The sequence below is a fragment of the Gallinula chloropus genome, assembly GCF_964237585.1.
Source record: "Gallinula chloropus genome assembly, chromosome: Z".
NCBI lineage: Eukaryota > Metazoa > Chordata > Aves > Gruiformes > Rallidae > Gallinula > Gallinula chloropus.
Window position 1 is genome coordinate 1,354,819 of NC_140089.1, and position 23,738 is coordinate 1,378,556.

General features: G+C 48.2%; 1 protein-coding gene across 1 annotated transcript in view; it reads right to left on the reverse strand.

Moving 5' to 3' along the window:
* The window catches only part of RHOBTB3 (Rho related BTB domain containing 3), a gene marked incomplete at its 5' end in the record, with an annotated part of 40,104 nt that overhangs the window by 5,165 nt on the left and 11,201 nt on the right, over positions 1–23,738 (reverse strand). The window contains 8 exons of the mRNA XM_084277922.1: positions 206–372; positions 1,497–1,670; positions 3,025–3,136; positions 6,288–6,400; positions 9,254–9,622; positions 10,678–10,789; positions 13,048–13,199; positions 15,755–15,947. Of these exons, the coding sequence (XP_084134048.1) occupies positions 206–372; positions 1,497–1,670; positions 3,025–3,136; positions 6,288–6,400; positions 9,254–9,622; positions 10,678–10,789; positions 13,048–13,199; positions 15,755–15,947 (1,392 nt within the window). The remainder of the gene's footprint in view (positions 1–205; positions 373–1,496; positions 1,671–3,024; positions 3,137–6,287; positions 6,401–9,253; positions 9,623–10,677; positions 10,790–13,047; positions 13,200–15,754; positions 15,948–23,738) is intronic.

Sequence of the window (23,738 nt, forward strand, 5' to 3'; positions counted from 1 at the left end):
AGGTGGTTTTCCAAACCCAAGGACAACAGACTCAGTCCTGTTTTTGCCAAATATAGACAGGCAAGTATCCCGTGCCAGCAGATGTCCGCTATCAACAGATGGGGTATCGATGTTTGTCTTTGGGAGGGGGTAATTATTAATATCTGAGACATTTCAACAGCCAGAGCCAGCCTGCGTGGGATGATTTGGTGCAGGGAGCACATACCTTAGCTTTTCTGAGCAAGCTGACGATGCTGAGGCTTGTGGACGCCAGCTCCCTGCTCGGCATGCTTTGAAGCTGTGTGATAATGTAAAGCTCGCAGATGTGCTGCAGCCTCATGACTTGGTACATCTCTGCACAGATCAAGAGAGACATGGCTTGGAGGATACTGGCTGAAAAACAAGAAAACACCACTTACATGTATTTTACCTTTTAGGCAAAAGGCTCTTTTCTCTAAGTCATCAGTTCAACACCTCAGAACAAACAGAAAAATCAAACCACCCCGATCACATTCTTTCATTTCTCACTGTTATCATTATAAGTTGGCCATATCACTCTTTTATTTTTGCCAGGTAATTTAATTAACAGAAAAGTGCAGTTAGCACTTTTTAGAAAGCAAGTGTAACAAATTGCTATCAGTATCCTGGATCTTGAAGCTTCTGAGTCCAGGGTGGCTGCTGCATTTAAACGAAGTGGTGATTAATGAGAATACTCAGCTTTCTCATTCTCTCTCTTAAAAAATAAAAGTCTGTGATACATGTACACAAGAAAACATAGTAAAAAGGTAAAAGAGATAATGGAGTGACTGTATTTTTTTTTAAAAAAATATGGTGCCAGTTAAAACTGGAGGACAAGGAAATATTAGACAGACTGAAGAGAGAAACATGAAAAACCTATGAATGTGGTGAAATTACCTGGAAAGAAGCAAAAGTGAAAATACATATCACAATACCATTCTGTATTTGACTAATTTATTTTACTCAGTGTGTAGATTTTCTTCTCATTAAAAATAGACAAAGGTTAAGACACTCTGGCTCAGGTTTTTTTGCCAAGTGCTCCAGTTAGCATACTTTTTGTCTGGATTTACATACAAATAAGGTATTCTTGCAACTTAACCTTGTTTAATATTAAGATTATCAAAATATGTGTTAAACAAAATTAAAAATTTGAAGTAAAAGCCAGAAATAAAATAAGAAAGCAGTATTGTTGTGATGTAGAAAGGAATTGCAAATGCTGTAATGGACCAGAAATGAAATTTCACAGGTTTCTGAGTAAGCACAAAACAAACACAACATTTTATTAGTGATATTTATTCTGTCTGCAGTTGATTTTACTTGACTATGAATGATTTTTTTTTTCTTTATCACACCATATAAGCAAATTATCCTTCTTGAGATATCATGCATTAAAATATTGTCATTTTTCAGTGAAATAAATGCTTCTACATTGCTCTCTATCAATGCCCCATCGTGGCAAAATGAGTAACAGATATATGTGTATTTTTAAAACTTCTTACCTGGGCAGCAGGAGTCGGTATAAAGATACTCTAGAAAGGAGAGGAAAGTGTCTTTGGAAACCCCATACACTGGAACCAGAACACTATTTGCTTCTAGATAATTACCATTAAACATAGCTGCCATTACCTCACAGCGAGCTACCAGAACTGCTCTGTGGGCTGGTACAGTTGCACCTGCAGGACACAAGGCAAAAGTCTGTGGTAGCACTGAGCACACAAGCACACCCTTTGCTGGAAAAAACAGAGCAAAATACACTTCCACTTCTTCAAGGACCACTTGGCACCTCTGTGAGGAGCCTGACCTGTCTGTAACAGCCTGTTACACAAAGACAGCCTCTGCTTCCCCACATCTTTTCAATCCTGGCCATGGAGTCTAGATAATCCCCGTGTTTTTTCAATCCCAGATGATTGAGATGTTACTTTTCTCACTCACAGGGTTAAGCAACAGGCAGGTCTAACCCAGGTGCCTGCAAGGCTGAAGGTTTCTGTCATAAGGAGTCACCTACCATGCAGAAGCTGTGGTGGAAATGTGAAAAATCAGAATGGAAGCATCTAGAAGGTCAGTAAAACACAGATGCTGCTGATGGCATCTGGATTAGCAGGTCATCAAAACCCCAGCACTTCTAGGGATGCCCACACTGGGGGAAGAAGGGCAGTGAGTAAAGCCTGAGGAGGCACAGGAGTGGGGCTAAGTCCTGCTAAGCTTCTGGAAGGAAGAGAAAGGCACAGCCACAGCCAGCACTGGCCTGAGAAAGGGGGGGGGCAGGGGGAGGGCAGGTGCTCAGGAGTCCAGGGGAGGTTTAGACTGGATGTGAGGACAAATGTCTTCACCAAAAGGGTCATCAGTCACTGCACAGGCTGCCCAGGGCTCTGGCAGGGTCCCCATCCCTGGGGATTTTTAAAAGATGTGTGGATGTGGTGCTCAGGGACAGGGGTCAGTGATGGGCTTGGCAGTGCTGGGTCAATGGTTGGGCTCGATGGTCTGAAAGGTCTTTTCCAACCCAGACAACTCTGTGATTCAGGGAGTATAGATGTGGCCATGGGAGGCCATGCCTCTCCGAGGTGTGACACTGGGCACAGCCCTCAGACACATCCCACAGCTTGTGCAGGTGGGAAGGTGAGTGGGAGAAGTGAGATTTTAATAAAATCAGAGTCCCCTGCCATGCAACCCCTGGCTCAGCCTTGCTACCTGTGTCCTATGCCACTGCAGGAGCTTTTCCTGCAGCACACCCCTCATGCTGCTAAGCCTCTGAGGGGAGCACGTGAACCAGAAAGGCACAAAGCCTGCGGTGACAGGCAGAGGGCACTGGTACCGGCTCAGCCCCGCAAACCATGTGAAATGGGCTCTGCTGTACTGCATCCCTGGGGACAAGCCTCCCTTCTAAGCAGGAGCTGCTTTCCACAGTGACAGAAAAGCATGGAAGTGTTCTATAGCTTTGGCTTAGCAGCAAATAGAGTCAGCTCCATTTCCCCCTCTTGTGCAGGGAGGAGGAAGGCTGGAGGTGCAGAAGGAGCAGGGGTGCCATACCTTGTATTTTGAAGATGACATCAGCCAGGACAGGCGTATTAAAGAACAGCCTGAGGGAGGTATTGTACAGCCGTTTTATCTGGTGGGGCCTACAGTCCTTTACAGTGTTTAGCTGGAAAATAAATTAATAACACATTGTCAGGTATAGCTGGACACAGAATAGAAGATTCCAAGACATGATTATTATGGGGAAACTAAGCAACAGCCTTTTCTTCTCTGCGTTGTGCTTTGTTCCTAATGCTACACAGGTCCAGACTCTGACACATGCAGTTCTCTGCAAGCATCTTCATCATTTATTTTCCTACTTCCTCCAAGGCATCTGTTTCACGGCCCATATCATGGAAGCCCAGACTGGTTTGGGTGGGCAGGGTCCCCAGCACCCCCCTGCCACGGGCAGGGATACCCACCCCCCAACCCAGGGTGCCCCAAGCTCCATCCAACCCGGCCTTGAGCACTGACAGGGGTCCCGGGGCAGCCCCAGCTTCTCTGGGCACCCTGGGCCAGGGCCTCCCCCCTCCCCAGGAAGGATTTCTGCCTCCCAGCCCCTCTCCATCCCCCTCCTGCAGCTGAAGACCCTTCCCCTGGGCCTGGCCCTCCCTGCCCTGGGCACCAGCCCCTCTCCAGCTCTCCTGGAGACCCTCGAGGGATGGGAAGGGACTCAGAGCTCTCCCCACAAGCAGCCTTCCCTTCCCTTCTCTTCTCTTGTGCGGGCTGAGCCAGCCCAGCTCTCCCAGCCTGGCTCCAGAACAGAGGGGATTCAGCCCTCCCATCATCTCCGTGGCTCCTGGGGACTGGCTCCCACAGCTCCATATCCCCCTTGTCCTGGGGATCTCCAAGCTGGAGGCAGCACTGCCGGGGGGTCTTTCTTGTTTCCCTTTCAAAAATGGGGATGGATGATCTTTTAGGTCTTTTCCAACTTTGATAATTCTGGGTTATGTTTCCCCTCTGCCAGTCAGTGGGGCCTTCACCAGGCTGCCATGACTTCTCAGACAGGATGATGAGTGGCTGAGTCACTTCATCTGCCAGTTCCCTCATGAGCTGTGGATGCATCTCATCAGGTCCCACGGACTTGTGCCCCTTCAGCTTCCTTGGGTGGTTTCAAACTCCATCTCCTGCAGTGGGTGGTTCTGCATTCTCCCCAGCCCTGCCTTTGCTTTCTGTCACTTGGTCACTTGGGTGGTGTAGCTGGAGTCCTTCCTGGTGAAAACTGAGGCACCTCAGCCTTTTCCATACCCCAGGTAACCAGGTTTCCTGCTTCATTCCAGAGGGGCCCCACATTTCCTTCACCTTCCTATGATGGCTGATGCACCTGTAAAAGCTTTTCATGTCACCACTGATGTCCCTGAACAGATTTATTCCTGCCAGGGCTTTAGCTTTCCTCACCTGATCCCTGGCTACTCCGTCAGCTTCTCTGTATTCCTCCCAGGCTACCTGTCCTGGCTTCCAGGTGGTCTCCCCTTCTGGGTGTGTGTTTGCCCAGGAGCTCATTGTTCATCTCTGCAGGCCTCTGGGCATTCTTCCCTGACTCCTTTTATTGGGATGCATGTCTCCTGAGCTTGGAGGAGGGTGATCCTTGAACCAGCTGTGCCAGGCCCCTCTTCCCTCCAAGGCTTTGTCCCATGGTAATCTACACAGCAGGTCCCTAAAGAGGTCAAAATCCAGGGCAGTGAGCTTGCTGTGCACCCTCCTCACTGCCCTGAGGATCTTGAACTCCACCGTTTCATGGCCACTGCAGCCAAGGCTGCCCCTACCAGCCACTCCTTGGTGGTGAGAACAAGGTCCAGACAGGCACTTGTCCCCCTCAGTTGCTCTGTCACATAGAGAAGGGTGTTATCATCAATGTTTCCTACAATGTGTCCCTGCTCGTGCCTTGGTACCGTCTGACCTGTGACAGAACTCCCCCATCCAGCACCTCTGGGCAGGTGTGGCTGCATCCCACAGGCATCTTCATGTCTGCCTGGTTCACACCCAGGGCTGCAGAAACACGAGGTCTGGGGGCTCTGGGGGGAGCAGTGCTGGGACACTCATCCGTCTCCTGATGGAATGCTGTGGAAAGGCAGCCAAACGTTTTCGTTCCTTTCGTTTCTGTTGCCCTGATTTCACCTCCAGAGAAGCAGGGGGAGCTCGCAGGCTGAAGGACAGACTTCTTGTACAATAATCTAAGTATACAAACCCCTCCTAAACCCCTGCACTTCCAGTTGGTTTTCCAGTTTCGCTTTTCTTTAAAAATGGAATCTAAAGCTTCCAAAAGGAACACCATCAAAATCATGTTGTTGATTGTGATGAAGGAAATCTAGGTGAGGTTGAACTGACAGTTAAAATCTTGCCTGATTTCTGAATTGGTTTTAAATTTTCACAATTTAAAAAGTCAAATCAATAAAATTAGTATCAATAAACAACAATATCAATAAATAACAACAATTAATATAAATTTAAAAAATAATTTTTATCAATAAAAAACCAAGGAAAACTTTTCAACATGAAACAGAAGTATCCTGAGGGCAGAGCAAAACTCCAAAAGTAGCAACAACTCAGGCTTATTATCTGAAAAATCTTTAGGACTTTATAAATCCAACCCTATGAATGTTTTAGCTGTGGACACTTAGGCCTGGCAAGCCTGCAGCTGAGCAATCAGAAGCTTGAAACAGCTAAGAAATGTTTATATTATGTTATCTCAGGGCAGAATAAGATAGTTTCCCACTTATATTGACAGAAATGCCTTGTGCAAGTTCTATGGCACCAGGGATTGTGTTAAATTCTATCAGCAAAGGGCTGTTGGAAGAAATTACATATTGTAACTTTTCATTAGCACAATGATGTGACACAAATTCTGTTTCACTCTGAAGTCATCTGCTGAGTTATCGAGCTGCAGACAGGTTTCCTATACCACAAGGCTCAGGAGAGAACCCAGCTCTCACCATGCCCTGCAGAAAGGTAGCTGTTGGCAGGTGATCAGAGCAGGAAAGCTTTCCCTGAGCAGCCTCCTTCACAGGAGGAGCACATCATCACCTCGTTAGATGATGTGCAAAGCTGTGAAGGTGAGTAATCCTTTTAGGGTACCTCCTCCTGTGCTCTTTCACTGGAAATACTGTGGGCTACCCCAGCACCTCAGTGTTTCTATTTTGTGAACAGCCCACTGACAAAGCAGTGAGAGCAGTGAGGCCAAGTGAGCTTAGGACAGGAAACTGCCTACAAAACAGTGTCCCAAGAGCTGAAGTAGCTAAGACTGACCCCGTGAGTTACCCTGAGACAGTTAGATGTACCTTCCCAGGAGTTTTCAGGATACATTTAACTTTCTCAAGCACATGTTCAGTCTTCTCTGGATCCTTCAGCTTCTTCCTGATGTCCTCTTCCAGTCGTTCCCACTGGAAAGCGCCTGTCACAAGACACACTTGGATTACAAACCATCCAGGCACAGGCCTTAGCTGGCAGAGAAAAGGTGACAGCAGTGCCAAACAGATCCTGCAGGAACTACATGCTCTGTGTGTAAATCAGCCAGATCTCTGCACTTAGGAAGGGCAATAAAACTTCCCTGGTGTTTGGCCAGATACTCTCCCAGGCCTCTCAATGGCTTTCTGGGGAAAACTGAGAAGTGCTGACCAGCCTGAAACATAGTTTATCCCTATGCACATTGCTGGAGTAAGTCTCAAAGACACTGTGGGGATTTTGGGGAACTTTCAGCTCTGCCCCCCAGGTCTGTGCAGCAAGGAAGAGGCAGAGGCAGATAGACCTGAGGGTAAAGCACAAGTCAGCACAGCCCTGAAGAAAGGGCTGCAGACAGGTAGGGGCAGCACAGACAGCATACAGCATCTTCAGCTCTGGTGACTTTCAGCAATGCCCTTCAGACTGGGAGCTGTGACTTACACCAGTGTCACCTAAAACTGTGCAAAGTTCCCCAACTCCTTGGGGAGAGAGTAAAATTAACCCACATGAGGCACCAGAGGTGCCTCCTCTGTGTTAAATCTTACCACCCCCTAGAATTTCAGGTTTCACCCTCAATTCACATCAGCAAGAAATAAAAGAACCAATCCATTCACACCAAAAACCTTCTGCACCTGTCCCTCATGTGTGACACCGGTTTGGAAGGAGCTGAAAGGGGTGTTCTCAATGTTCAAACTCCATCTGCAAGCTGAACAAGTCTCCCTTGTGCCTTCACAAGCCAGGGTGCATGTCTCAGACAGAAATCCTTTTCACATGTCAGGTAGGTAGCACTCTACAGAGATTGGCTATGATTCTTCATGGATATGGCTCTAAATATGTAATTACTTGGGGCTTCTTTTTCTTGCAGTGAAAATCAGAATGCATCATTAAACCCCTGCTAATTCTTCTGACAAATATAAAATATATATTCTTATGTAGTGACATTTTGCAAAGTATTTCATAAAAAGTAAACAAGTACCAGGTATTTGCAGAGAAAACATAATTCTCTTTCACCTGAGGATTCCTAAGCAACACTTAAAAAGACAGAAGAAAATCAGTGCCATTTTAACAGACTGAATTTGCAGCAAATTCAACATTCCAGAGTGCCCCACACTCCAACCACTTCTGGTCTTCTGGACCACCATATCCAAAGAGAAATGACTTGAGTTTTCTTATGCAACCCTGCATGCCAGTCACCATGTTTAGAGCATGCATTCACTTAAAATATGTTAAGAGCCCAATAACTGAAACTATCTCAAACTCTAGATTTTTTGGCTAAGTTTTTGAATGTTACTGATGTTGGCTTATGGATTTTGTGCAGAAAAGTATTGTGCTTAATTTCATTTCATTAGGTCTGGAATGACAATTAGTTTGGTTTCTATTGAATCTAGGCAAAAGGATCCTTTTCTATAGACAATGTTCATCATAACCACAGAATAATGAGGGTTGGAAGGGACCTTGAAAGCTCATCTACTCCAAACTCCCCTGCCAGAGTAGGATCACCCAGACTAAATCACACAGGAATGTGTCCAGGTGGGTTTGAATGTCTCCAGAGAAGGAGACTCCACAGCCACGCTGGGCAGCCTGTCCCAGGGCTCTGCCACCCTCACAGTGACCAAGTTCCTCCTGATATTTTCATGGAGCTTCCTCTGCTCCATCTTGCACCCACTGCCCCTTGTCCTGTCGCTGCCATCCCTGAGAAGAGCCCAGGTCTGTCCCAACACTCACCCCTTACATATTTATAGACATTGATGAGGTCACCCCTCAGTCTCCTCCTGGCTACAGAGATCCATCTCCCTCAGCATCTCTTAATATGGAAGATGTTCCACTCCCTGCATCATCTTTGTAGCCTGAATCATAGAATCACAGAATCAGAGGAGTTGGAAGGGGCCTCCAGAGCCCATGGGGTCCCACCCCCTGCCCAAGTAGGGTCCCTAGGACAGGTCAGGGCTGGAATCTCTCCAGAGAAGGAGACTCCACACCCCCTGGGCAGCCTGTCCCAGGGCTCCCTCACCCTCACCGCCAAGAAGTTCTTCCCCACATTGGGGGGAACTCCCTGGGCTCCAACTTGAGCCCATCGCCCCTTGTCCTGTCCCCACAGACACTGAGCAGAGGCTGCCCATGGCCTCTGGGTCCCACCCTTCAGCTATTGATCCCCATTGATCAGATCTCTTCTCAGGCTTCTCCTCTCCAGGCTGAACAGCCCCAGCTCCCTCAGCCTTTCCTCCCAGGGGAGATGCTCCAGGCCCTTCATCCCCTTCGTAGCCTCCTCTGGACTCTCTCCAGGAGATCCCTGGCTGTTTGATCCCAGGGAGCCCAGACCTGGACACAACACTCCAGGCGGGGCCTGAGCAGGGCAGAGCAGAGGGGGAGGATCCCCTCCTGTCACCTGCTGCCCACACTCCTCCTGCTGCCCCCAGGATCCCATTGTCTCTCTCAGCCCCAGGGCACACTGCTGGCTCATGGCCACCCTGTCACCCACCAGCACCCCCAGGTCCTTCTCCACAGAGCTCCTCTCCAGCAGGTCACACCCAGCCTGTCCTGATCCCAGCAGTTATTCCTTCCCAGGTGCCAGACTCTCCACTTGCTTTTGTTGACCCTCATCTGGTTTCTCCCTGCCCAGCTCTCCAGCCTGTCCAGGTCTCTCTGGATGGCAGCACAGTGTTCCTGCCTGTCAGCCACCCCTCTCAGCTCTGTACCATCGGGCACTTGCTGAGGGTGATATAGGTGTAGCCAGGCAGCAGAACATCATCCCCCAACAGCAAAGGCTGGGTGAGAAACGAGTCACCAGACCCAGCCTGGGAGGTACCTGAATAAATGAAGTGGAGGACATCTGGCAGGCAGGAGCAGAAGACAGAGTCCTTCACCACCACTCTCAGCGGCGGGACGCAGGGCGGGCGGCCGCGGGGGGCTGGGGGGGTGGCATCCCCCGGCTCCACGACGAAGAGGCTCTGCGCCGCCCGCACCACGGAGGCGTCCTGGGGGTCGGCCGGGCTCTTCACCTGGAAAAGCAGCATGAAGAGGTGGCTGACGGAGCAGAGGATGACCTTGTGGGCCTCCACCACCGTGCTGAGGTCCTCGGGGTAGAAGGCCACGTCGGCGCACTGGCAGCAGCAGAGGAGGTTGTGCAGGTCGGCGTCGTAGTGTGAGGCTTCGCCCTTTAAGATGGGCATTTTTTCTGTAAAAAAAAGGGGAAATTGGGGTTAAGTATTAGTGGCAGAACAACTGTATTCCCAGGGACCTGATCAAATAAAGGACAATTTTTGGAAACAAACCTAAAAGCCCTCCCCATGAAAGAAACCCACTCAAAATACTGAAGTGGTAAGAAAATTACAGAATCCCAAGGCTGGAAAAGCTCTTTAAGCTCCTGGACTCCAACCATCCCTGTCCTGTGCTAAACCAGATCCCTGAGCACCTCATCTCCCCTCCTGTTAAACACACCCAGGGCTGGGGGCTCAGCCCCCTCCCTGGGCAGCCTGTGCCAGGCCCTGACAACTCTTTTAGCAAAGAATTTTTTTCTAATATCTCATCTGAACCTGAAACTTACATGCTGTTTGAACACGTTTAGCAAAATACAGTGAAAATGGAAATGCTATGGTAAAATAAGAAATATAATAAACATTTAGGCTAGTAAAAAGCATCCATCCTTTCAAGAAACCTCTCAAGGCACTTAAAATCCTCACACATAAAACCCCAAACCAAAAGGTTCTGAGCAAATTTCTAGACCACGTGAGAAAGGACAGCTGCATATTTAGAGGTGAGGACTTCTCAGTAATTATTTCACCAAATAAGTGCATCAGATGCCCAGAAATCACACTCAGGACATCATGTGCTGGGGCATACACCCTCTCTCTTGCTTCATTCTCAGCAAATAGAGATATTACTGGGTGGTATTGTAAAATAATGAAGAACGATGTAATAACTCTCTTTTATAATTTGTCTGTAAAGCTTTCATGTAAAGCTTTTATTAATTCACCTTTGCATCATTTCATCAAGTGCATCAGAAAACAACCCTGTCTGTCTAAAATCAATCAGAAGCCCACTGCAAGGCTACATGTCGCTTCACAGTTCTCCCTGCTTTGTTTAAACCATCACCAAGAGATGATGCAGCCCCAGCCACACAGCCAGGACAGCTGATGACAGGCAGCATGGCTCACAGTGATAATTACAAAATGTTAATTGCATGAAGAACTTGACAGACATAATGAGTGGTACTAGAGACCAGACAAGCACCTGGCTGTTCCAGCTGAGGTGGTTGAACTCGGTGGCACTTCTGTGTCTTTTTCCTTTTCTTCATTTTCTCAGATGACTTCTGATTCAAACTTTGGATCATAAAATACTCCAGCTAAAACACAAAATGTAATTTTTAAAAAAATAAAAATCCTAGTTATTTAAGACCAGCCTAGACAACCTGGGGGAGCTGGGCTGGGTCAGCCTGGAGAAGAGAAGGCTGTGGGGGGACCTCACTGCAGCCTCCCCGTCCCTGAAGGGACCCCAGGAACAGGAGGGGAATGGGCTTGTTAAAGGGCAGAGACTGGCAGGACAAGGGGGCTGGAGTGAAGCTGGAGGAGGGAAGGGGGAGAGGAGAGACTGGGGGGAAGTTCTTTGCAGAGAGAGTGGTGAGGGGCTGGAAGGGGCTGCCCAGAGAGGGGGTGGGTGCCCCATCCCTGGGGGTGTTCAAGGCCAGGTTGGCTGGGGCCCTGGGCAACCTTGTGTAGCTCCAGGCCTGGAGGTTGGTGTCCCTGCCTGTGGCAGGGGGTTGGAGCTCTGTGACCCTTGGGGTCCCTTCCAACCCAGCCCAATCTATGAGTCTATGATTCTATGATCAAGCTCAGGAGAACAGGTGGGTGCAGTACACAGGATGGAGGCTCCTGCTGCAAACAGTCATCCAGGTCACCAAGTCCCAGCTCTCCTTTATCCTCAGTAGTTGCCACCTGCAGTTGGAATTACCACGATTTAAAAGTCTATTTATCTGTGGTTAATTCTCTTGCCTTTAATCTTCCCATAAATGTCAGGCACAAAGGTATTCAATTTACCAGCTTCTGTAGATGTTAATTACAGAATTAGAGAGAAGAGTAAGACTGGATGGGTAAGGATCAGGGACAAGTGAGGGCTGTAACAGAGACTAGTATGCGCTCTTGAGGGTGCAGTTAGCCACCCTCACCACACAATGCTGCTGTGTCCTCTGAAAAAGTCCCAACACATCGTGATCTTTCTGGGCAAGGTTTCTGGAAGAGAATACAAGCATCACTGCTGTAAGGAAAATGTACCTGAGGGGGAAACGATCTGTCTTACAGGAACAGAGAGGCACAAAGGGTGGTTCAGTTTGTGTTCATGCGTGTCTTCAATGCTTTCACCACCCACTGTGGGGCTCGTAGTGCTTTCTAAACACCAGGAGAATACTCTGGCTGGACCAGAAGTTGAGGGGATTCCTTGCTTTTAATTGGGAATGAAGGGGTCCAATAAAAACTGGCCGACTGTTGTGCCAGGTGTTCCAAGTTACTGTCAAATCCCATGGAAATGCACTGTATTTACACACCAGGAACAGCAACAGGGCAGATCATGGGAAATTACACTGCTGAAAGAGCTGCTTTTTTTTTTTTTTTTGGTTGGAGCTGAAATATCATTGGGAAAGTAACCAGAGAGGTTCAAAAAAAGGCTCAGCTTAAAACAGCTCATAAAACTGAATGTGAAATACCAGTGTTGAATAATTTTGGGGAGAACACAAGTCTGAAAGACTGTGTCTAGAAACTGGGCAGTGGGCTCCCCTGTCTTCAGGGGCACAGAAAAAGAATCAGCTCATTAAATGTGGGGTGTTTTAACAAGCTTCTCACCTTCTGCCTTGTTCCCTGACCCCAGGCTCTGCTCAGGACTGTGACCTGAGCACCCACAAGAATATGCTAAAAAGCCAGGCAATTCAATAATCTTACCCATCTCACTTTATGAGTAGAACTGTTGTGAGAGCTTGAGCAATTCAAATTTAAAATACTGGAATCTTGTGGAATAATTCAGCTTGGAAGGGACCTGTGGACATCACCAACTCCACACCTGCTCAAAACAAGTCTCATCTTCAAAGAGGGATTGGGCTGTTGAGCTGGAGTTGGTTATCCCATCCCAGCAGGAGACAAGGAGAGGAATTCGGGGAGGGGGGTGATGGGCAGAAATTCCTGCAGTATGTACAGTGACTTTCCTAAACCTGCCTGGAAGGTGGTTAAAAGTAAAGCAACCTTAGCACTGCCAATTCAGCTCGAATCATAGAATCCTAGAATTAACCATAGCATCACAGACTTACAGGAGGGTTTGGGTGGGAAGGGACTCTAGAGTTCCTTCAGTACCCCCTGACAGGGGCAGGGATACCCCCCCCCCAAGCCCAAAGCTCCATCCAACCTGGCCTTGAGCTCTGCCAGGGATCCCAGGGCAGCCCCAGCTTCTCTGGGCACCCTGTGCCAGGGTCTCCCCCCTCCCCAGGAAGGATTTATCCCAAGCATCTAACCTAAATTTAGTGTGGATGGGAACTTGCCCTTGGTGTGAGGGCTCACTCTCCGAAGCCCTGACATGAGTCATGCCCTCCCCATGTTTTCAGCCCAGCAGTTTCTCACTCACCACTCCTCCAAAGTACTTCTGTACGTAGAACTCATTGAGAGTGTGCAGTTCAAGGTACGTGGCTCCTAGCTCCTTGGCGAGCTGAACTCCCTCCGAGGTGGTGACACAGCTCCTCCTGTCTGAAGTGCACAGGGGGCAGGTGCAAGGCACACCTGGGGTAAAAAGTGACACAAAAAAAACCCCTCACAAAAGCCATTTTTGTCAGATAATCCAGAATATTTATCTTCCTAAATAATTATAACATGTTACTTAGAAAAGAACAAAAGTGGAAATAGAAATTCAGTCTTTTTGTAGTAAAACATCTATTATTACTGCAAGAAAAAAACCCAGCTTCTTATTAATCAGTTCAAAACATGAGCTGCCACACAGAATTCAGCTTACATCTCATTAGCACTAGTCTGCACTCCTTTTTGCTAAGTGTCAAACAGGGCTTCCAGGAATTTGGGTTGGTCTTATGGCCTCAGCACCCCTAAACACCCCAATGCTGTACAAGCCTACAGGCACTTCCATTCGTTAATATCACCCTTGCACTTGTTTAATTACTGTAGCTCATCCATGCAGGAATCACAGAATCCCAGCCTGGTCAGGGTTGGAAAGGACTCCAAGGGTCCCAGAGCTCCAACCCCCTGCCACAGGCAGGGACACCAACCTCCAGGCCTGGAGCTACACAAGGCTGCCCAGGGCCCCAGCCAACCTGGCCTGGAACACCCCCAGGGACGGGGCACCCACCCCCTCTCTGGGCAGCCCCTTCCAGCCCCTCACCACTCTCTCTGCAAAGAACTTCTTCCTAATATCTAATTTAAACCTTCCTTCCTTTAGCTTTAATCCATCCCCCTTGTCCTGCCAGTCCCTGCCCTTTTAAAAAGTTGAGCACAGCAACAGAAGGGGAAAATTTCCTCTGCAGTTCCAGCTGTTATGTGGTTACATTATACATGCCCTACACGATTTTTTTTCACCAAAATCAGTATTTTTTTGAAGATTACGCCAGTTACACTCATGAAAATCTGTTATCAACTTTGCTTAATGGCACTTGCCACCATGGATGTGCTTTCACATGTGCCATGCATGCTCCAGGTTAACTTCCTCTGCTCACACCTATGGGTAACAGCTAATAACGTAGTGGTTTGGGGGGAGGGGGGGAGAGGGGGTTTCTGTGCCTTTTTGGCAGCACCGTTTGCTACTACAGAGGATTAAGATCTCAGTAATTTGTATGAGCAAAGTGCTGTGCTCACACATACCTCCTAGAAACAAAGGGGCTCTGTGTGCGCACAGCAGTCGGCTCTGGCAGGTCCCAAAGTGAAACCGCGGCCGGAGAGCCCAACTTCTCCCACAGCCACATTACTTAGGGAAGAGAATAAAGTGGGGAGGATAAATGCCAGTGGTGGGTATCACCACTCAGGCAGTGACAGCCTGTGCTTCAGTAACACGTGAGAGGAACAGTGCTGGGAAGCCAGGAGCTCGTTTAGCGAGACCTTGCTGTTAAGACGGCAGTTTTATTGCCTCCGTATAAATCCCAGCATGAAAGCATTTGATCATTATCAGTGAGTTACTAAAGGCAAGAAAATAAAGATTTAATTGCTGTAGTGGTCTTTAACGGTCCTTTCTCAATCATTAGGCAAGAAGATACAGGAGCAGACCCTGGCAAAACCAAACATTACACCCACAGAAGACAGACTTCATGTTGCTTAACATTTCCTCCTATGCTATAGAACAAATGTCTATGCACACATCCATCCTGTCCCTTACTCACAGGAGGAGCGGTGCTGAGAAACACATGTGGAAGTCAAATCTGTGAAGTAAAAGAGCACTGACAGGCTTGGGTTTTACAGTCATTGCTTTGGGGAAAAAAAAGTTCTAAAAAGTTTTAAAAATCAGGCTCTGTGATGAAATAGACCTCATGAAGATCAAGAAAAGCACATTACAAAATATTTGGAAATACAGAATAAAGGTTGTATGTCTGTTCTGAACTTTATTTCCCTGATGTACACAGAGAGGAGTTGCTGATGTCTGCCCAAACTGTGAACATGTTCTCAGCATCGTTGCTCTCGTTGGCTGACACAGTTGTGTGACTGTGATTTTCATCGTGATTGAACAGCAGCAAAGGAATGGCTTTAAATATTCACCATAAAATCAAGCTGCATTGTGCTCATAGCAGGCCACTGACCAGCCTGGACAAGGCATTGTGCAAAAACATAAGCCATATACCACACCTATACCACTGCTATACCATAGCTAGTTGGCTGTGACAAGTCATCTCTTCGTGGTACCTGAAGGGCTGATGTCTCAGTTCATCTGATCACATCCCAGAGAACGTGGAGGCTTTCCCCACCCCCTCTCCCACATTTGCAAGCTGATGGGTTTAGCTTTAATCTCATAGACGAAAGATAAATCTATAGGTCAGACAAAACCAGAGATAACTCATAACCACGGGGCTCATCTCATATACTGAAACATATGCTGCTTAATCTAAAGCACCAGATTTAATCCCCGTGTGGGATGGCTCCACAAGAAGAGTCGTTGCAGAGGTCAGCAGAGGATAGGGTGCCTTTCATCGATGGGGTTAATTAAGCATAATGTTCCTGCCAAGGCAGCAGTGTAGAGAACCATAACACATGCACATATTACTGTCATCCTGACAGACTAATTGCTTCTGTCAGCGACTTGGAAAAGCAAGCTGGAATTGCAGTTAGATGTACCAGTTACATACCGTTCTTCCTTGCACCAATGGCAGAAATTATTACTGGGACTGAGCAGTGGTTCAATGCTTTCTTAATCATCGGGACATAGCTGTCCTTTAGATCTTGAAACGAAGCCTTGTCATTGACAGAGTACTTAATCACAATAATATCGGCTCCTCCGATGAGGCTGCGGGAGGTGTACAAGTCACTATCAAATATGTCCTAAACAGAAAAAAAAAAAAAACCACCACCCCACTGGTCAGTAATTTCCCATCCACGAAGGGAAAGGCAAGGCATTCAATGCAAAACCTTACAGACGTATTTTCAGCTGATAACTTAATCCATTGTTTGAAGGCGTGCAACACAGAGGGGAATTCATGCTTTGTAATTTCCTTGTTTGGAGAACAAGTCCCTCATTATAACACACAATAAATCTCTTTTCCACGTTCAGTGATTCTTCAGGAAGAACAAACAAATAGGGTTTATCCAGGAATATACTTCGCAGGAAGAAACTTTACTGGTTTAATAACTTTTTAACGTTTTCATTAAGGAAATAAAAGGCAGCTTCAGTGGTAGAGGTTTGCAGTAACTCAAGTGAATCCACTATTTACCACTCCATTTTAGGGAAAAGCCTACAGAGAACTTTTAAATCCCGGTTTCATCAGGTTGGTGTGATTTTTATCTCCTTCACTACAGCTCCCATGTGTTACAGAATCACAGAATCACCAGGTTGGAAAAGACCTTCAACAACATCAAGTCTGACTGTTCTAACGTGCTAAACCACATCTCTAAGTACCTCATCTCTTTGCCTGTTAAACACCCCCAGGGCTGGGGACTCAGCCCCTCCCTGGGCAGCCTGGGCCAGGCCCTGACAGCTCTGCCAGGGAAGAACTTTTCCCTCCCAGCTGAGCTGACCCTGCCCTGGGGCAGCTTGAGCCCATTGCCCCTTGTCCCATCTCCTGGCCCCTGGCTGCAGAGACCATCGCCCACCTCTCTGCACCCTCCTGGCAGGGCAGGGGAGGTGGGGAGAAGGTCTCCCCTCAGCCTCCTCTTCTCCAGGCTCAACACCCCCAGCTCCCTCAGCCGCTCCTCAGAGGATTTGCCCTCCAGCCCCTTCCCCAGCCTGGCTGCCCTTCTCTGCACTCGCTCCAGGCCCTCCATGTCCTTCTGGCAGTGAAGGGCCCAGCACTGGGCCCAGCGCTCCAGCTGCGGCCTCCCCAGTGCCCAGCCCAGGGGCACAATCCCCTCCCCAGACCTGCTGGCCACGCTGGGCCTGGCACAAGCCAGGATGCCCTTGGCCTTCCTGGCCCCCCGGGCACACTGCTGGCTCGTGGTCAGTCACAGTCACCCAACACCCCCAGGGCCTTCTCTGCCTGACAGCTCTCCAGACAGTCTCCCCCAGCCTGTAGACCTGCGTGGAGTTGTAATGTACCTTTAACAACTGCTGAAATCTTCAGAATAAGCCCTTTAATCACAAACCCAAACTTTCTTTTTCACCATCCCATCCAAATCGCCATTGTTCTGTGTAGCTTACACTCTAAAATGATTTCCTATCCCATTAATTTACAACTGAGATGTATCCACATCATGCACAAGTGCTACCACCACATTTGTCATCAGAACTATAATCTCAGAGCTACTGCTTTACCTAAAGGTAGCTCATAAATACCAATGAAATCCACGGCTCTGTACATAGAACCGATTAAAAACTCCAGACAGGAACCTGTGACTGGCCCAGAAATCTGAAAGTCAACTAAAAAAACCCCTAAAATACTATGACCCCTTGGAATAGAAAGACATTATTTTGGCCTTTCAGTACTTAAAGAGAGGTTGTAAAAAAGACAGAGAGACTATTTTTACCAGGGTGAGACATGACAGGCCCAGGGGGATGGACTTTAGCTGGAGAGGGGCTGGTGCCCAGGGCAGGGAGGGCCAGGCCCAGGGGAAGGGCCTTCAGCTGCAGGAGGGGGATGGAGAGGGACTGGGAGGCAGGAATCCTTCCTGGGGAGGGGGGAGGCCCTGGCACAGGGTGCCCAGAGAAGCTGGGGCTGCCCTTGGATCCCTGTCAGGGCTCAAGACCAGGTTGGATGGGGCTTGGGGCACCCTGGGCTGGGAAGTGATGCATGGCAGAGGGGTACAGAGTGGGAGGCTGAGGGCCCTGCCCACCCAAACCTGCCTGGGGTTCTGTGCTTCTCCAACAGTTCTGTACAGCATGAGGCGAAGCTAGAGGAGCTTGAGATATTTGGGTGGGGAAAGGGAAAGAAATTAGCAATGATTAAATAAAGAAGATGTGGAAAAGAGAAGTGAAGGTGCATAGAGGAGGTGAAAAAAGGGCAGGACTGCAAGCTTGGGTTGAGGGAGAGCAGTGTGGATTTTGAAGAACAGGTCATGATAGAAAAGCATTATGGATGGGAACTTGAGAAATATAAAAAAGATTACTGATATCAACAGGTGAAGTGACTCTCATTATCAATATAGTTATTCCTGATGGCTTCCAAAGAGAGATTGTTTGAAATCTGTGGTGAGGTAGCTCAATGCTTTTAGGTACAAGAGGCAGTCTGAAATGGACAGAAGCTTATCAGTCAGCAAGCATCCTCCTAGGCTGTCAGCACACACCATATCCAACTCAGGTCTTGTCCTTACAAAGAAAGAATTCTAGAAAAAAAACCTTAAAGTATAATAGGCATTCCCCTTTATTTAATTTAAGTTCTTGCTTTGTAATAAGGAAACCACAGGCAATTAAGAAATTATCAAGAATAGGTAATTTGTGATTCACCATGCTGACAAGAGCTTTAAGAGCACCACTGCTGGTATCTGGTTTCTTTCAGTCAACTCAGTTAGAGACTGTTACAGGCTAAGGAAAATCTCTGCCAGCTTTTAATAGAAACATTTAGACTGTGCTAAGAACATGAAGTTAATATGTAAACACACATTGAGCACCTCCAGCCTAAGGTTACCAGCTAGAGTGCTTTGAGACAGCCAGGGACAGCAGAACTGGGTCCTGTAGCCAGGAAAAAATTGAGATTTCAAGAGTCAGCTTTAATGCATTTTAGTTGGTAATGACCTCAGCATGGAATTTCTAGTATATTTATGTGAAATGTATAGGTTTAACATGACAGAAGTTTGAGGGGAAAATACAACACAACCCCCAAAATAAGGTAGGGTATGTAGTTGTTTAGCCTGGAGAAGAGGAGGCTGAGGGGAGACCTTCTCCCCACCTCCCCTGCCCTGCCAGGAGGGTGCAGAGAGGTGGGCGATGGTCTCTGCAGCCAGGGGACAGGAGATGGGACAAGGGGCAATGGGCTCAAGCTGCCCCAGGGCAGGGTCAGCTCAGCTGGGAGGGAAAAGTTCTTCCCTGGCAGAGCTGTCAGGGCCTGGCCCAGGCTGCCCAGGGAGGGGCTGAGTCCCCAGCCCTGGGGGTGTTTAACAGAGGGGAGATGAGGTGCTCAGGGATCTGGTTTAGCACAGGACAGGGACGGTTGGACTCCAGGAGCTTAAAGGGCTTTTCCATCCCAGTGATGCTGGGACTCTGTGCACCTGAGCTGTGGCTTGTCCTGACACCAACCCCACCAGCAGCAGAGGACAGGACACCAGGTATGTGATATGTGCCTAGATACGTGCTCTGCTCCGATCCCAGCCCTCATTCTGGCTCTTCAAGGAGAGCATTATCCAGTCATATGGACCTGGAATACCCTCTATGCCCTAACCCCAACCAGTGGTAGAACTTCTCACAGATGGGACTCTCAACAGAGTATGTTAAAGTAGACTTGCCTCTGTCTACATGCTCGTGGCCATTCATACAACACAACAGCATCTCAAGAAGTCAATATAATTCAGAAAAAAACCTCAAGAACATAGATAAGATTTTTTTTTTTCTAAGGAGAGTAATGCTAATGAGGAATGTAGTCGTGTTTTGGAAAGCAATAAAACATGAAAAGATAATATGGCTGTTGCCTCATACAATTGTCTTACCCTTTTTGTCCTTAGCCTAACTTGTCATTTCTCCATCCCCACAGGTCTGGGGAAATCCTTTCAGTAAACAGCAGTATGGGTGGATGAATACAGCTCTTGGTTTAACTCTCATGAGAAAGAAATCACAGACTCACAGAGCTGTAGGGGCTGGAAGGGCCCCCCAGAGCCCATGGGGTCCCAGCCCCTGCCCAAGCAGGGTCCCTAGGACAGGTCAGGGCTGGAATCTCTCCAGAGAAGGAGACTCCACACCCCCTGGGCAGCCTGTCCCAGGGCTCCCTCACCTTCCCCGGCAAGAAGTTCTTCCCCACATTGGGGGGGAACTCCCTGGGCTCCAACTTGAGCCCATTGCCCCTTGTCCTGTCCCCACAGACACTGAGCAGAGGCTGCCCATGGCCCCTGGGTCCCACCCTTCAGCTATTGATCCCCATTGATCAGATCCCCTCTCAGGCTTCTCCTCTCCAGGCTGAACAGCCCCAGCTCCCTCAGCCTTTCCTCCCAGGGGAGATGCTCCAGGCCCTTCATCCCCTTCGCAGCCTCCTCTGGACTCTCTCCAGGAGATCCCTGGCTGTTGGATCCCAGGGAGCCCAGCACTGGACACAACACTCCAGGTGGGGCCTGAGCAGGGCAGAGCAGACGGGGAGGATCCCCTCCTGTCACCTGCTGCCCACACTCCTCCTGATGCCCCCCAGGATCCCATTGGCATTCTTGGCCCCTCAGGCACAGTGCTGGCTCATGTGGGAACCTAGTGCAGGCTTCCTGGGTGTGTGTGGCTGCAGGTTGCATCGGGTTTGTGGAGGTCTCTGCTTTCCACCACTGCCCTGTGCCACCACTGTGTCTCTCTCAATCCTACCAAGAAGGTTTAAGAAGTTCTGGTGGGGACAGACCTCACTTTCCTGGGATAAGGGCCAGCCATGGGTCCATCAAGAAGTGAAAAATGCATTTTCCATGCAGCATCGCATGTTTAATTTAATTTAACACCCCAGAAAGGCCATTCTTGGACCTGGATGTTCCATTTACAAACACACAGAGGAGACAGGCATGTTTCCAGAGGTCTTACTGCAATTATTTTCATTTTGCATCAAGTGTAGCATAGACCCAGCAGCTCAGACTGCTGCTCTGGGCTGGGAAAACCCTACAAAAATGACAAGGAAGGGGGTGTTTTTTTGCCCAAGGCATCACTGAGACAGAGGGTCCGGAGCCTCCTGGGTTATCACTTCTAGGGAAGCTTTCATGGAAAAACGACAGAGGGCATTTCCTCAGGTGATGGACCACAGTTCAGATTCAGGAATAACATTAATTCCAGGCTCTACCTGTGAAATCTGTGCTGCTGCTCATCGTGCTGCCTGCCCTTGTCACTTCCCCAGACAGTGCTTGACAAAAGGAAAAAGCAACAGCACAGCTAAGGTCGTTATAATACGACCTTACTAATTATAATTATACTCCTGTTGCCATTCCTTTCAGGATTTATCAGGAAAGAAAGCTCCATTCTTGCCTTGCACGTCCTCCATTGTACCCTCCTCCTAATAAAATTCTCCCCATTAGTAAATCATGCTTCTCAAGCATCCATGTTGAAAATAAAGCCTTCAGGGGCGATGAAGAACCAGTTTTCCTACCAGTCACATGAGCCCTGGGGAGGACAATGCTTGCTTTGTCAAAAATTAATGTATGAAGGCCGTGAGGGCACGGCAGCGCGAGCCACTGCGCCCCTGCAATGCCCACGCTCCTTCTGAAAGCTGCTGGTTCATGTCCCCATGTCCACCTACTCCAGCCCTTGATGTAGAGCAGCAGGAGCAGAAAATGCTCTTTGAAGGGGCAAAGGAGCCTTGGCCACCCCCCACAAAAGACCATTCCTCTGGGATTTCCTTTGGGTTCAAGAGGGATGCACTGGGAATACTGGACCGTTCATCCCTCTCTAAAGAGGGAACCATCCTCCATTGACAGACCCTTCTTTCCACAAGGGCCTTACCCCTTTTTTCAAGGTTTGCCTGCAACACCTCATCAGTCAGGTCCAGGGCAGAGCAAATTTTGCAGGAGCACACCCCATAAGCTACTAGTCCCCTGAACTTACTCAGCATGCAGCACAGAGGGAAGAACCTTCAATGTAAATCAAGGGAATGCAGACCACACCCCAGGAATGGCCTTTTGTTTTTCAGCTGAGGCTTCCAAAACAGCTCTAACTGGATGAGGGAGAGGAGAGGAGAGGAGAGGAGAGGAGAGGAGAGGAGAGGAGAGGAGAGGAGAGGAGAGGAGAGGAGAGGAGAGGAGAGGAGAGGAGAGGAGAGGAGAGGAGAGGAGAGGAGAGGAGAGGAGAGGAGAGGAGAGGAGAGGAGAGGAGAGGAGAGGAGAGGAGAGGAGAGGAGAGGAGAGGAGAGGAGAGGAGAGGAGAGGAGAGGAGAGGAGAGGAGAGGAGAGGAGAGGAGAGGAGAGGAGAGGAGAGGAGGATAAGGGGAAGGGAAGGGTAAAATTAAATAACAGTAAAATTAAATAAAATTAAAGTTAAAATAATTAACATTAAATAAATTAATATATAAAAATACATTCAATTAAAATAAAATTTAAAAACCCAAAGTAAAAAAAAATTGGTGAAGGCTAGAATTGTCCTGTGTTGCCCTCTCATGAAGTAATTTAATGGTGCTTTCAAAAACCAAAACCAAAGAACACAGTAGGAAAAACAATCTGCCAGGATGTGATCCCTTCTTGTAAACTGCCAGCTCGGGATGGCCAAGCTTTGAAGTGAGGAAGGATGAAATACTACAAAATTAGAAGTTATAAGCTATGGTTTTGTACTAAAGCAGCAATGTGATGGGATTTTTAAAAATTAGGAAGTAAAATTAGCAAGCAGATGGGATTCTTTTACCTTCAGACATGTTAAGGGCCATCCAGCCCAGCCAGCACGAGGGGCACAAGGATGTTGCTGCAGGGGAAAAGCCAGATAACAGCACTGTGGAAACAAGAAAGCTCCCAGGGGCAGGAGCTACTGCTGGTGGTGCAGCCAGGAAAGCAGACAGAAAAATGAGAAAAGACTCATGGAAGGAGATTGGTGAAAGGGAAAGTTTTTTTTTAAAAAAAAAAAACCACAGAAAATATTTTCAAACTCATTTCATTTTCCTCCTTTTGTAGCATTCTGCTACCAGCAGCTGGAGGATGTCAGTGATGACCTAGAAACTGGGGTGTTTTTATAACCTAGGGGAAAACAAAAAGCTTCTGGAGGCACAGTTTCCTGGGAAAACCAAACAAAACAAAAACCAACCAAAAATCCCAGCTGTCTCATGGAGGGAAAGGAAATGGGACAGTGAGACCCCTGTCCCAGGACCAAAACAGCAGGGACATCAGCAGTGAAGTTCTCATAATTAAATGGGTCATCACATGAATTGCAGCTCCTGCATTATGCTTCATTCTGAAGGTGAGGGAGATACACTTTCCATGAGGTATTACAAGTTTTCACTCACACATACACAGAAGCATAGCAAAATTCAGCATGAAGCTACCTGAAAGCCAGTTAGATGACAACTCAGCCCCCAAGACTGTCAAATATGAAACAGAGAGGTAAACAGAGCAACCTTTGCCCAAGCAAATCTTAAAATTCACCTTGCACATTACTCCTTGAGAGCTGTCAGTTCCCACACTGAAGTGTAGCCCTGAAAATTTTTAAACAGTGGGACATGCAGCAGCCTCTAGGAGAGCAGAACTTAAATCCAGGAAGGATTTCTGCCTCCCAGCCCCTCTCCATCCCTCTCCTGCAGCTGAAGGCCCTTCCCCTGGGCCTGGCCCTCCCTGCCCTGGGCACCAGCCCCTCTCCAGACCTGGCTCCTGGCCTGGTTGAACTCCATGCAGTTCACACAGTCCCACCTCTGCAGCCTGTCCAGGTCCCTCTGGGTGCCATCCCTTCCCCCCAGCATCTTGACTGCCCCACACAGCTGGGTGTCGTGGCCAAACTTGCTGAGTGCATTTGATCTCACTGTCCATGTCACCAGCAAAGATGTCAACCAGTGCTGGTCCTAGCACCAGCCCCTGAGGAACTCCACTCATTGCAGCTCTTGA